The following is a 14,419-nucleotide window of genomic DNA, read 5'->3' as shown; positions in this document are numbered from 1 at the left end:
ATCATGAGGTCTACAGAGCCTTTTGGTCCAAAGGACAAGTTGAGACTTTCCGAGGATGGGATACACACCAAGGGGGCATCCCCAATCTCTCCCTAAAATGAGGTGACAGTGAGGGAAATTGGAGTTCAGAGCAGAGACCCTGTATGTGAACTGTGACCTGGGCTTCTGTTGTGAGAGGTAGATATCCCTACCAGGAAAGAGGACATGGTAGCTTGGATGCTCAGGGAAGCAGCTAATATGTATTGCATAGTTAAGCAATAGTTGCTAACAACTACCCATAGGAGCCACAAGGCTCGTCTGAAAGACACCTGTTTCATGTTAGACCCCAATGGTGTACAGGGTTCAGCATCTGCAATGCTGAAGGTAATGCCAAACCATATGCCAGACTCCCATAATCAAGGCAGGACAGGGTCAGAGCTTTGTAGGGCTGCGAAAGTGTACAGCAATCTGTGCCCCATCTGGAGTCACTCAGGCAGTGAAGAGTATTAAGATGTGACCAGCATGTTCACTCAAGTAGGCAAAGATGGGGAAGCCAGGTCAACTGGGCATCAAACAGCAGTCCCAAAAAGCGATAAGCCTCCACCACATTGAGCAGCTGCTCATCAAGATTGAGTTTTTTTGTGGATGGACAGTACGATGGTGACAGAAGTGTATGATGCATGTCTTGGTGGCTGAAAACCAGAAGCCATGGGTATGAGCCCAGGACTGCACCTTCTGTGTAGCACCGTGCAGTCAGTGTTCAGCAACACCTTAGTTGAGGAGCAATAATAAATGCAAAACTCATCAGTATACATGGACAGTGACACTGTAGTCCTCCCAGCTGCAATTAGACCTTCGATAGCCAATATAAAAAGAGGCATCCTCAATACAGAGCCCTGTGGAAACCATTCTCTTGTGTATTGGGGTGGGGGGGGGGGGGGGGGGGCGAGTACTGTGGGAAGCATTGACTTGAACCTGGAAAGTACAGTGTGACAAGATGTTCTGGACAAAAATTGGGAGTGGGCTGTGGAGACAGCACTCATGCAGGGTAACAAGGATGTTGTGATGCCATGTGGCGGCATAATAAGACACTTGCAAGTCAAAGAAAAAATTATAAGATGTACATGTTGGGCAAAAGTTGACCAGATAGTAGACACCTGGCAGATCAAACTGTCAGCTGTAGAATGGTTTAGGCAAAAATCTCCTTGGGACTGAATCAAAAGACACTGAGACTCAAGGTACCAACACAGGTGCTGGCTCACCATTCATTTGAGCAACATGTAGAGAACACTAGTCAGACTAATTGGGTGATAGCTGTTCACACCAATGGGGTGTTTACCTGGTTTCAGTACTGAGACAATCACACTTTCTCGCCACTGAGATGGGAATTCAACCATCCACGCTACAGATATAGTTGAAACTGGCAAGAATGTGACATTGCAATCCACCTATTAGCATTTGACCATTTGGCAGAGGGTGTGTTCTGGCCCTTGAGCTATGTCAGGGCAAAGGTAATTCCCACTCACTGAATGGAGGATTATATGGCTCCAGGTGACATAGTGAAAGGTAAGTGACTTTGTGCTACCCACTGTTTGAGTACAAGAAATGCAAGCTGATAACCCTCAGACGCAGAGCCTCAAGCACAATGGAAAATGAAGTGTTTGGCGACAGTCTGGCTCACTGTAGATAACACCATTCAGAGAGATACCAAGTTCACCTGTGGAGGTCTGGTGTCCACAGAGGTGTCAAATCTTTGCCCAAACCTGGGAAGGAGGAGTACGCAGTCCAATGGTAGCAACATATCGTTCTCAGCATTCTTGTTTCTGGCATTTTACCATGTAGTGGACCTGGGCACATAGCCATTTAAAGGTAGTGGGTGCATCATCAACAGATACCATGGAGAGCTCATTTACAATCTCTAATGGTCACGGCAATTTTGAGGGTCCACCAAGTTACTTTCTTCCGAGAAGGAAGAATAGGGTATCAATAAGTCAGATACATATAATATGGCTCCAGTTGAGCTCTGGGCAGCCACATTGATATCTCCACAGGGCAGAGTGCTGAGAGGGGGCATCCCAACCAGTTTTGTTGAGACCCCCATCTGCGTGGACACCCAGGTGAACAGTAAATTATCACTGTCACACAGGTTATCACGAAGGTTCCAATGGCTAGAGATGAGAAGGTCTGAGCTGCAAATGGGAAGATCAATGGGGGAATAATATTCACATGTCACAATGAAGTGCGTGGGAACACCGGTATTCAAAAATGCAAAGATCAAGCTCTGTGAGCAAGCTTTCAACATCTTTCCTGTTGCCAGTGCTCATTGTTCCATCCCACAAAGGGTTGTGGGCATTGAAGTCAAGCAGTACTAGGGAATGTGAGGGGGGAGGAGGGAGGGGGAGAGAGGGGAGCTGGGAGAACAGTGCAGACCAAGATTCCATGACACTTCATTGTCAGGAGGTAGATATGTATTATGGACAGTAAAATCCAGAAACATGCTTGCATTAACAGCCACAGCCTCCAAAGTTGTATCAAGTGGCATGTGTTTGCTTGTAGATAGAGCCCAGAATGTGTTTGCAAACACAGCCCGATGCTCTTCCATAGTCAGAACAGCCCCGACAGCCACAGAGGGTATGGGTCTGCGTTGCTGAAAACCAAGTTTCTTGGGGAGAGGGGGGGGGGGTAATGTAAAAAGCAGTGGAAACATATGAGAGGTGTCTTAGCTCAACCAAGTGGCCAAAAAAACAGCTACAGTTCCATTGAAGGATCGCATCATCAATGAAGGGCAAAAGGAGGCAGGTCATGCCTCAGGAGTGCCTGCTGCCACTAGGTGTGAGGATATGGCATTAATACAAAATAGTTCAGAATCAGGATGTGGGGTGGAGGGGGGGTCTAGAGCCACGGGGGCACCAGGAATGCCACCTCAGTGACCAGTGGCATGATGACCACTGGAATCTCCTTTTCAGAGTGCTTCTTCTAGTTTTTTTTTTTTTTTGTCTTTAGATGATTATGATGTCCATGAGGGATTGTCTACCCTAGGTTCTGGGACAGAGGAGGAACACAAAGTCCTATGACCCACAACCTGTGGCTCCCTCAAGCCACTGGCTGGCATCTGGTTGCAGATCAGCAGATTCCTGGCAAATGAGCACCCCAAGGGACCCATTCCTGGTAAGAGATGCTGGAAGAGGGCATTGCTTCTCTGGCTGGGGTTGAAGACTGATGTCCCCAGTGGGTGGGGAGTTCATTACTCCCAAAGGGGGTATGTGGTAACCAATAGGAGGTGGCCCCTGCAACCACCAGGGGAGTGGATGTAATAGAGCAGCTGTAGGGCCTGAAGTAGGAAACATGGAGGACAATGGTACAGTGCTAGAGAGGATGACATTGCCGTAGCTGTAGCATACATCATCATCATCCATGTAGGATGCAGATGGTCATACTTCTTCTTGGCATCTTGATACCTGATTTGGTCAAGAGTCTTGCATTCTTGGATTTTCTTCTCTCTTTGGAAGACCGTGCCATCCAATGAGCAGGGTGGAATGGTGGTCCCCACTGTTGACACAGATGGGAGTAGAGGTGCAAGGAATGTTCAGGTGCAACTGACATCCACAATTCCTACAGATGATGCAGGTATTACAATGTGAAGACATGTGTCTGAATCTCATGGTTTTGTAACAACACATGGGAGGGGGGACACACAGTTTCACATCACATCAATACCCCATCACCTTGAGCATTTCAGGAAATGAGTCACCTTCAAAGGCCAAGATGAAGCTCCCAGTATCAACCCTATCATCATCTGGGCCCTGCTGGACATAACAGAGAAAATGCACACCTCATCACTCCAAATTATCACATAACTTACCATCAGTCTGTAAAAGGAGATCACAGTGGAAGATGATTTCCTGTACCATACTGGGACAAAGGAAGTGTTAAAGTTACTGGAATGTCACCCAGCTTGTCATAGGGGAGCATCATCTGCGTCTGAGCAGAGGATGCTATCTTTAATCAGAACGGAACCACTTTTCATTTCTGAAATCACTGCTACTTCCCCAAACCAGTCCTGAAGGTGATCAACAAAGAATAATGGCTTTGTAGTACAAAATAAATCCCCATCAGTCCTAGAACATACTACGCATTTGGGGGAGTATTTCTCCCTTTTTCCCTAGCCCTACGATACTCCCACAGTGTAGCCAGGGAAGGAAACATTTTGGTACCATATTTCTCTGCACTATAATATGTCTTTCATTCAGAAGACACTGCTGGGGCCATACAGCCACCAGCAGAAGAAAGTTTAATTCACTTCATGTGTGAGTCATCCGCCATGGAACCACTCACTCAAAATGGGGGCTCTTCTCATGGATGCCACCCAGTCATAGCAATTGCTACCTGGCCAGTAAATGATTGCTTGGAGTCCCTGTGCCCCAGACATGACAGACACATGCTCCTTAGCATGCACAGGGAGCTTCCAGCTCAGGCACCAATAATTTATTCCCTGTGTGTTCAGGGGGCTACCACCCTGCAGGTACTTGGTGACCTACCATCCCCCCCTCAAATGGAATGACTAATGCACTGGGTGCTAGGTTTTTGGGTGTATTACCTTTGCCAGAAAGGAAGGGTGCAAAGATAGAAAGGCTCAAAAGGTGGAATATACATTGCAGTGCGCGACCTTTCCCACACAATCCGCACTTCTGTAAAATTTGGAAGATGAATAGCTGGTCAAACCCATCAATGGGGACCATGCGGTTAAGAATAAAAATTTGTAGAATACCGGGAGGGAAGAAATCAAGTGTCCAGTATTGTAAACCACATCGATGCATGGTCGGCCCCATCCAGTGCAAAGGCAGAGGGGAAAGAATAATAGAAGGGTGAACTTGCAGCACAGAAAGGAAAGGAGCACTGCAAGGACTAGGGCTTCGTGTTGGCCAGGCACATATTCACAAAAGAGTTGTGAGCCCTCTAGGGGGTGTTAAAAGAGAAATTAATTGTCAGGGTTACAGGACAGCAGTTGTGGCATTCTTCTGGGAAAGCCCACTTCCTCATCATGAACACTGCTTGATCTGCAGTTAACTTACAGACTACTCCAATAACACAAAAAAAACAATAGAAAGACTTCAAAGGTTTAATGTTAACACAGAAAAGAATCACATATATGGGTGCACATGTATTCAGCAACGTGCCAAGGCATGTCTTGTGGGTAACACAGTGAATTAAAGATCTGTTGGAAAACTCCTACTCCAATGAACTGTATCTTCATAGAAATTCTTAAAATTAATGTATTATGCTGTAATATAATCAATATCAGCATTGTAATACAATAATATTTTGTAAAGTTAAGTCATTTTATTGCATTGCACTAAAAATGTATGAGGGTGTGCTGAAGAGTAATGCCTCAGAATTTTTTATGTAAAAACTCTTAAAGTTTTTTAAATAGCACAATAATAATTAATATTCTGCATTATCTACACCTTTATTTCTCAACATAGTCACTCTATCAAAGAACACATTTCTCCCAACAAGAGACCAGTTTGTTGGTACTGTCACTGTAAAATGTTTGACTTTGTTGACTGAAGTCCTCAAAGGTGTTCTTGTTGTGTTGTTTTGCTAACAGATGGAAACTGGATGGGGCCAAGTCGAGAGCCTACAGTCAGTGACAGTGAACCCAAGGCGTCAGATTGCTGCAAATGTCACAGTGCTTGTGTGCAGCCTGAAACTGTTATGCTGAAGGAGAGGGTGTGCACGAACTCTTCAAATTCATTCTTTCAGTTTTCTGAGGGTATTGCAGTACCTTGCAGGGTTTGTGGTAGTGACCTTAGACATGAATTTCAAATTCATCACACTCTGAACATTACACAATGCTGTGCATGGCTTTGCCTGCCGATGGCATGGTCTTGAATTTTTTGGGCATTGGTGGTCCTCCGTGATGGAACTCCACTGATGCTTTCTTATTTTCGGGGTCAAAATGACGAACCCAGCTTTTATCACCTGTCACAATGCTGTTAAGAAAACCATCACCCTCACTCTCAAAATGCCAAAGAAATTGTAGACTGATCTCCCATTTCCCATGCTTCATGTCAGAAATGAGCATTTGAGGCACCATACACACAGTTTTCTGTACCGCAGTTCTGCAATGATGGCCTGTACACACACTCGTAATATGGCACATTTACCTGAGAGCTGCATGTATTATCGAATGATTTTCTCTGATGAGTTCTTCAATCCAATTCCAACGAGTCTCACTGGTTGCCGTATACGATCAACCCACTTTGAGCTCTGCCACAAACATTAGGTTAGCACCACATTTCCCTTCATTATGAGCACAAACAACCCAACTTTGCACATTACTGGTGTAGATACAATCATAACCGTAGACGTCTTTCATTTCTCTATGAATTGCAATTGGGAGCAGATTTCCTGCGGTTAGAAATTCGATTACAACACACTGTTTCTCATGCGCCCACATAGTTGCGTTACACACCACCAAGTTACATGCCACACGTTGGAGCCCTCTAGCAGCAGAGGATTTATCAGCGAAGCGGGAAAGTCGCCCGAGTAATAGGCATTACATGTAATATCTCAACCAATATTGAGAACAGAATAAAAAATTTACAGGTATTACTTTTCAGCGCGCCCTCGTACATCCCAGAGATATTTCTACAGCCTGGAAACTTCTCTTCACAAAATCCATGGAATATGATTCATGTAAAGCAACAAAATAATAATGAAAGGAAAATGCTGATTCATTCATAAGCATAACTAAACAGATCAGTGTTTATGAACATACAATATACAATCAACTTACAAAATGTGATGATACCTTCATTCGGTCAAGTTAGCATTCAAGGAAAATTAAGAATGGAATGTACTGCTGGAGAACGTGAAATTATATTGTAGAACATCATTCAATACAGTAGTTATAATGGAAATATTTTCATGCTTGGTGATTTCATTTCCTTTCTTTTCATTTGATTTTCAACTGTCAAAAATTTAATCCATGACCTCACTCAAGAGCAAGAAAAATAAATACAGGAATCATGATATAGTGTACAGTCAAATCATGATGATGAGTTTTCATCAGTTTCGTAGTTTCAACATTAACAGACTGTGAGCAACATGTAATGTGAAATAAAGAAGGAATTCCCTTAATACAAATAATCTACCACTTCTATATCTGTTATACTGTATTTTGCAAGTTCAAAATGGTTCAAATGGCTCTGAGCACTATGGGACTTAACTTCTGTGGTCATCAGTCCCCTAGAACTTAGAACTACTTAAACCTAACTAACCTAAGGACATAACACACATCCATGCCCGAGGCAGGATTCGAACCTGCGACCATAGCAGTCGCGCGGTTCCGGACTGAGCGCCTTAACCGCGAGACCACCGCGGCCGGCTATTTTGCAAGTGGTAACGCAAATAGCCTCTCACCCTACGTCTTTTGCTTTAGCCAAAAATGTTGACACACACACACACACACACACACACACACACACACACACACACACACACACACACACACACACACCAAAAAAGAAAATGATCTTGACGATCTTGTAGGAAACAGTACATACCGTTCTAGCTGTGGTTCGCTGAAGCTGGTTTGGGGTCACAGTTGTGATAGTTGTACAACGTCCACTCTTATAGGAAATCCAGTACAGTGGGTCTTTGGCAGCATCCTGGCAATCACTGCGGAGGCTACATCTAGCAAAATATTTCAGTAATTTAGTTCCAGTTCTGATAGTGTTAAGCCGGTTAGTGGTTCTATTATACAATAAATGACATTCTAATGGGCCAACATCATTGCACTGTAGTTAAAGGGTTTAGTAGACAGACTTTTTTTCATCTGCGACCTTAAGATAAACTATATTCGTATTAAAGAGGCAGTTAAAAATTCAATAAAAAATTCAGTTCAGTTCAGTGTAGTGTTACAATAACTATTAGTAATTCAATTTTCAGAGCTTGGTCTAGTTAAAATTAAGACAAGAATACTGTATTTGCTTGAAGCAAACTAGATTTTAAGAGAAATAATGCACTGCAACCTAGATAATGATAAAATCAATTCCAAGTATGACAAAAAGTCTCACAGGACTTTGCACATTACTTACTTATTTTCAAGAGAGCACCAGCCACAGTATGGATCCTTGGCACCTAAACAGTCCCAGCAAGTCTTGTAAACACTGCACGACTGCACTTTCACTTTGGACACCTGTAACAGAAATGATAATGTTGCAGTAAAAACAGGCTGACGAGTAACAGAAGTGTAGTTTCTCTAGTCCCTGCAGGGGAAGTCAATGTGCCTCCTGTCAAAATTTTGTTTCTAAATTGTCATTTTCTACATTTGTTCAAAATGTGTAATATATATAAGATATGGGACACTACTCGGTTATGAGGAATATAATGGCACACCAAATGTAGACAGTTGATAACGTAACCAAACATTGTGCAGGAATTGATGGAAAGCAGACTTTGATTGATAGGGCATGGTGCTCAAGTGCCATAACTCACAGTTCGAAAGTAGTGATGGCGCTAACACCCGGAGAAACATTTCTCCTTGGCCGATTGAGGAAGGGGTGGATGGGCGAAACCATTAAGGACCCATAAAAGCTGACTACCGAATCTAACTGGATGCAAACAGCTAAAATGCTTAGTTACTAGAGGCAGTTTGTAAGGTTGGTACATGATCTTCGAGGTTGATGAAGTGCTGGCTGGCTATGTAAGCAAGTAAGTGTAACAGATAGAAAGCATATACATCGCATTCCACAATGTTTAGACGGCAGATCATGTTCTGTTTAAGGCTCAATCAATATCAGTATCATACGTTTGGTGAAATATAGCTGCAGGGCGAACAAATATTGACGTTCACGGTACGCGGAGTGTGAAACAGTGTGTAGGACGAAGATAAGTAAACTTCACTCGGGTACCATGGCGCTGTTTACCAACACCCTTAAGGGTTATGTTAGTTTGATGTAATGGAGGAGGTTCAAATTTAAAACTAGTGTAAATTACACGGATCTTCTGAGTAACGGCCGGCCGCTGTGGCGGTTCTAGGCGCTACAGTCTGGAACCGCGCGACCGCTACGGTCGCAGGTTCGAATCCTGCCTCGGGCATGGATGTCTGTGGTGTCCTTAGGTTAGTTAGGTTTAAGTAGTTCTAAGTTCTATGGGACTGATGACCTCAGATGTTAAGTCCCATAGTGCTCAGAGTCATTTGAACCATTTTTCGGAGTAACGTGTGGTAAGGTAGTGTTGAGCAGGAACCCATTTGCGTTGCTGAAGCCACGTTAGAAGGGATGTTAAGTGAGAAAGTGTCTTTTTAAATTAACAACTGAGCCCGCGAAAGAAGAATTCTGTAAAAAGAAAAAAAACTGTAAAGCTGGATGTGTCTATTACATACATCTACCATCCGTTGTCTATTAACTTACACTGACGGGGCAAAAAAAAATATCCCTAAAATCAAAGATGTGATGTAACGCCCAGTATTTAATTTTTTGATAACCAATAGCACTGATAAATTTAGGTGCTGCTCTGTCAAAATGAATTTTCTAATACGTAGCCGCGAGAACAAGCCTGCTGTTTACCGCCGTAATGGTAACATTACAAGCGTTGAAAAGTGTGGAAAATACACTTTTAAAATGCAAGCAAAACCTAATACCCACAACAAAAAGAAGCAGAATGTTATAAAAAAAAAGATTCACGATGTAAAAAGTATGTGTGGTAGTTTCAGAACACTAGTAAGCAGTAAATTGAAAACGAGTAATATTATAGATAGCCCCAGGAACGAAGATACTGAAATCTAAGCCATCAGCGGCATCTAAGAATGCAGACATAAGTCTCCTAACAATTTGCTCATGATAGGACTGAGTTTACCAAAGATATGAACGAAAATCTAGTAAAGTTAACACAAGAGACAGATGAAAGTACTAATGGCTAAATAACAGTGACTATTGATTCTGAAGCCATGCAAACAAAAATCTTAATGAAAGGAGGAGAAATACTTTGAAGTTACGAATTCATGTTTTTGACTAACAACAAAATTATGTTCAGACATGAGAAAAATCGATAATTAATTGTTTAATGCTGTCTGAGACTTCTAAATTGTTGAAACAGAAATAACTCAGGAAGTAGATGAAACAACTCTGGAGAAATGTGGAGCCATCCGCTTTCATCTGCGGTACACAGTTCCTTGAAAATATTAAGCGGGTTTCGAACTACATATTAGTGGAATGTGTACCGTATTCTGTATGAAACACACCAGCAACAAAGCAGTTTTGTCATGAACTTTCGACAATTACTTTAACCCCGTTAAAAAAATTGAGATTTACGAGTCCCCTCGAAAGTGACGTGTGAGACTAACTTCAGCAACGAGACTAAAGGGCAGAATGCTTCGGCTTTCCTATCACTCGTTGGTGCAACGGGGTCTAATGGGACACTCAAGTAGAAAAGCTAGTAGCAGCCCCTGGAAGCACAAAGTGCGTTTTCTTGTATTCCAGCTAAAACAGCGTGTCAGTGATCAGATAAAACGTAAAGAAAAACGTATAACACGAACGTAGGGACCATAAAGGAATACAATGTTCCGCGTGGTATTTCACAGTCTGAATACTTGCTTGTTCCGATTTAGTTTCTCTCCACAACAAAAATTCTCTCTCTCTCTCTCTCTCTCTCTCTGTCTGTGTGTGTGTGTGTGTGTGTGTGTGTGTGTGTGTGTGTGTGTGTGGACGCACACGCAGCCATCCCTCAAAGCTTTAAAGATGACTTGGCCCTGTCACTCATTGTCAGTACGCCAGGAGAACTAATGTTACCTTAAAGACAGATATGGCCTTCAGACCACGTTACCACAGCGTATTAGTTTGTGTAATATAACGAAAACCACATACACTGATTTAGTGGAAACAAGCATGATTCAAATGAGACATTTTTAGTTGCTCTTAGAACAGAAGTCGAGCAAGAAACGTCGCGTCTGCAGTATCAGTCGCAGTACATGAGAATCTGATTATAGGCACTGCACTCTTTCGTCGCATTTTTTGTTGCCTGTTATTTGCAAGTACTATAATCAATAGGTGCAACATAAACTAAGGGCATTTAACAGTTAGTTGATGGTGACTTGGTTATCAACATCACTAAAGTTCTCAGTGATTGAAACAAATCATAACAAGAGGAGTGTTAAAAAGAATGAAGTGTCCCATACATTTCAGGGATGAAATAAATTAATAATATCATGTTCCCTCAAGAAACTATATAATGCACAGTGAATCATTTATGGATTTATATACTATTCAATGGAGATAGAACAATCCTTGCATAGAAAATTTAACTCGTTTATTACGTAAATGGCTTGCATCGCGGTTTATGTTTAAGAATCACTATTAGTCTAGTATAACAGGTCGTTGGGATATTCCACTAATCATAATACAATAAACGAAGACGCAGTTAAATGGTTCAAATGGCTCTGAGCACTATGGGACTTAACTTCTGAGGTCATCAGTCCCCTAGAACTTAGAACTACTTAAACCTAACCAACCTAAGGACATCACACACATCCATGCCCGAGGCAGGATTCGAACCTGCGACCGTAGCGGTCGCGCGGTTCCAGACTGTAGCGCCTAGAACCGCTCGTCCACCCCGGCCGGCGAAGACGCAGTTAAGAGTTTGAAACAAACAGTTCAGTTTTTTGAGCTTGTTTAAGTCTGAAAATACTAACTGCATATTTACAACTCCTGATGATGTCCCCAGCATTATGAGACGGACTGTTAGGCACAGAACCATGTTCTAGACGAGGTTTACACCTCAGCCTAATGCCCGTTAGTCAGCATTTTAACAGGTGATTTTGGGCGTTCTTTCGCCGGTTCCCACGGGCGAAGTGGCGCAGTGGTTAAGGAATTTGACTCAGATTCTGGAGGAATAGTGTTCAAGGAAGGAAAGCAAGACGAGAAGACGGGAGAGAAGGGAAAAGTAGAAGAAGAAGAAGAAGAAGAAGAAGAAGAAAAAGAAGGATTCAGACGAGGCAAATACGAAGACGAATATGTTGACGACTGTGGCTATTCTCGGTTATAAGAGCGCGTTAGAATATTTATTTATTTATTTTTCGACAAATAAGATTTGAGCAACATAGAATGGCGCCTTCGCAAATTCCTCGTCATCGCGATTTCACTGGAAAGACAATAGGGCGACACAGCATACCGGACGTTAATCGTTGTCAACGAAGGTCCATGGAGATAGAAGAGCGTTTTCTGCTAGGTCAGGTTAAACACGCATGGTTATGCACCGGCGCGGTTGGCAGCCTGAGAACAATTTTTTATTAGGCTACACAAATCTGTCTTAATTAATGCTGGGCCATTTGCCATTTTACTGCTTCACCTGCCTGGTGCATTAATCCTAGGACGCCCAAGCTTTTTTTTCTAACTTGGATGCCTAAGGGAGGGGGGTTCGGCGAGCCCACAGGTATTAAATAAGTTTACTGACGAAAAATTACAACTTTCAAAATGGTTTATGTATTTTAACTAAGGCATCAGTTTATAAATGTTAATTGTTATAAATATTGGATTGAGTGAATAAAAAATTGACATATAACAATACGAAATACAGACGTGTTCATATACAATAGACTACTCTGAGTCCTCAACTTCACGGCAAGAGACACACTTCACAATTTTTTCTGAATATGTGTTACACACATGTTTATGACACTGTTTTGGTTTACTTAGATTGTTGTACTTCTGCTTCTTTGTTTTAGCTTTTCTTACACAAATATGGCACCGACCTTTCTCTGCAGGAGGCTGACGTGCTTCTGTTGTCACTTCTTTGATTTCCTTTTGTAGAATAGTCTCCATTGATTGAACAATTTGGTTAGATAACTCTGTTGCATTGGCACTTCTTTCTCCTACCTGCAATTTCACTAGTTCCATCCCAGCTTGCAGAAGATAAAGTTTCCGTTTGTTGTGTTTCTTTTCATTCCATCTTGGATGTTGCGGGATGAATATGGTGGTTGCATTGATAGCACAAATGTCGATGAGAGAGTAAAATACAGATAGAGGTCATCTCTTTGTTCCCCTCTTACAGGTGTACATACACGCCATTTGTTCAATGGTATCAATTCCACCTTTAGTGGAATTATAATATGCATTTATCTCGGTTTTATTCTTCTCTCCTCCAACAGTGCCTTTTATCTTGGTGCATTGTTGACAACATCAGTAAGTTTTTACTTGGTTTCGTTTTAGCTGTGTAGGACACCAAAGTTCCTTGAGACCTACGTGTTGGGAACTGCACTAACTCACTGCAAGTTTACAAGATAAATAACAGCTGACTGACATCAACAATCACTTCCTCTGAAAGTAAACCGATTGTTGTGAATATCAAGAATACCAACCAACAAGAAACTAACTTGCATTGTTTTAGAGATGAGAAATACGAAATCCTATCAAGGGAAATTTTCTATAGCTTGGTAGCCTAAGAAGGGGGGGGGGGTTGTTGGACCCATAATAAGTTTATTTATTTTTTCTTTCAAAGCACGAATTTTCTATAAAATATATTGACACTAACGTTTCATAAAATAGCCAACAAACAATAACTCAAAGGGAATATGTAGTATGAAAGTTACTTGGGCAAAAGCAGGGGACATAAAAAAATTGTGGGTTCAACGAAGCTCTCCCCCCCCCCCCCCCCTTAGGCATCCTAGGGTTAACAAACTAGTGCGGGTAACCCCAAGAAGCTACGAGCAGCGTGCGCGTGGCTGTTTGGTCGCCTAAGCTACTGTGGCGGACTCATTCGCGGGCGCGTGGGTGGGACTGGGACAGCCACTAAGATCGGGTACGACGTCAAACAACATCACACAGCATTAGCATTGCTGTTCGCTATTCCTTTACACCGCGCCGAATCGCTGCTTATCACTGTCTATGGAATGCGGCCCTTGCTTAAGTGTGGGTGTAGAGCAGTACAGGTACAGCCAACGAGTCTGCACAATCGAGGACGTGTTTATTGTTGTGTGTGGCTGTAAATACTACTGGTATTTCCAGCAACATGATCATTTGCTTACACCCGTATATAAAGCCGTCGATACATCCAGTTACAACCACGCCCATCTCAGCATTCATACCCTTAGCCTCGTCCATACACAGACGTCCGCGTCGGTAGTTACAAACGCAGTTCAGTCCACACGAAGTCAAAAAGGAAGGAAACACGGCTATGGTTCAAAGCCCCTTTGTCGCAAGATCATAACAAACTGAGTAACAACTCAGTTGGACGGTGGTAAGGAAAGAAATGGTTGTAGTTCCAGTGAAGGAATTACCTCAGCTTTCGCCCTATATAGATGAAGCAAAAATTACGGGAACGTTGAATCGGTACGGCTGGGCGTGGATTTGAAATCTGTTCGCCTCGATTACGTGTCTAGTGTCTTAACCATTATCTTCTCCGTCTAATTACTCAAACACAGGCTTTAAATACAGACCAT

General features: G+C 42.6%; 1 protein-coding gene across 2 annotated transcripts in view; it reads right to left on the bottom strand.

The window, feature by feature from the left end:
* The window catches only part of LOC126470064 (plexin-A4), a 1,004,426-nt gene that overhangs the window by 39,984 nt on the left and 950,023 nt on the right, over positions 1-14,419 (bottom strand). For both annotated transcript variants that reach the window (XM_050097569.1, XM_050097570.1), the window contains exons 7-8: positions 8,082-8,182; positions 7,548-7,677 (exon numbers count right to left, since the gene is read on the bottom strand). In XM_050097569.1, the coding sequence (XP_049953526.1) occupies positions 7,548-7,677; positions 8,082-8,182 (231 nt within the window). The remainder of the gene's footprint in view (positions 1-7,547; positions 7,678-8,081; positions 8,183-14,419) is intronic.

This window comes from Schistocerca serialis, chromosome 3 (genome assembly GCF_023864345.2).
Source record: "Schistocerca serialis cubense isolate TAMUIC-IGC-003099 chromosome 3, iqSchSeri2.2, whole genome shotgun sequence".
Classification (NCBI taxonomy): domain Eukaryota; kingdom Metazoa; phylum Arthropoda; class Insecta; order Orthoptera; family Acrididae; genus Schistocerca; species Schistocerca serialis.
The sequence above is the reverse complement of the archived record's forward strand: the minus strand, read 5'-3'. Positions and strand labels throughout refer to the sequence as shown.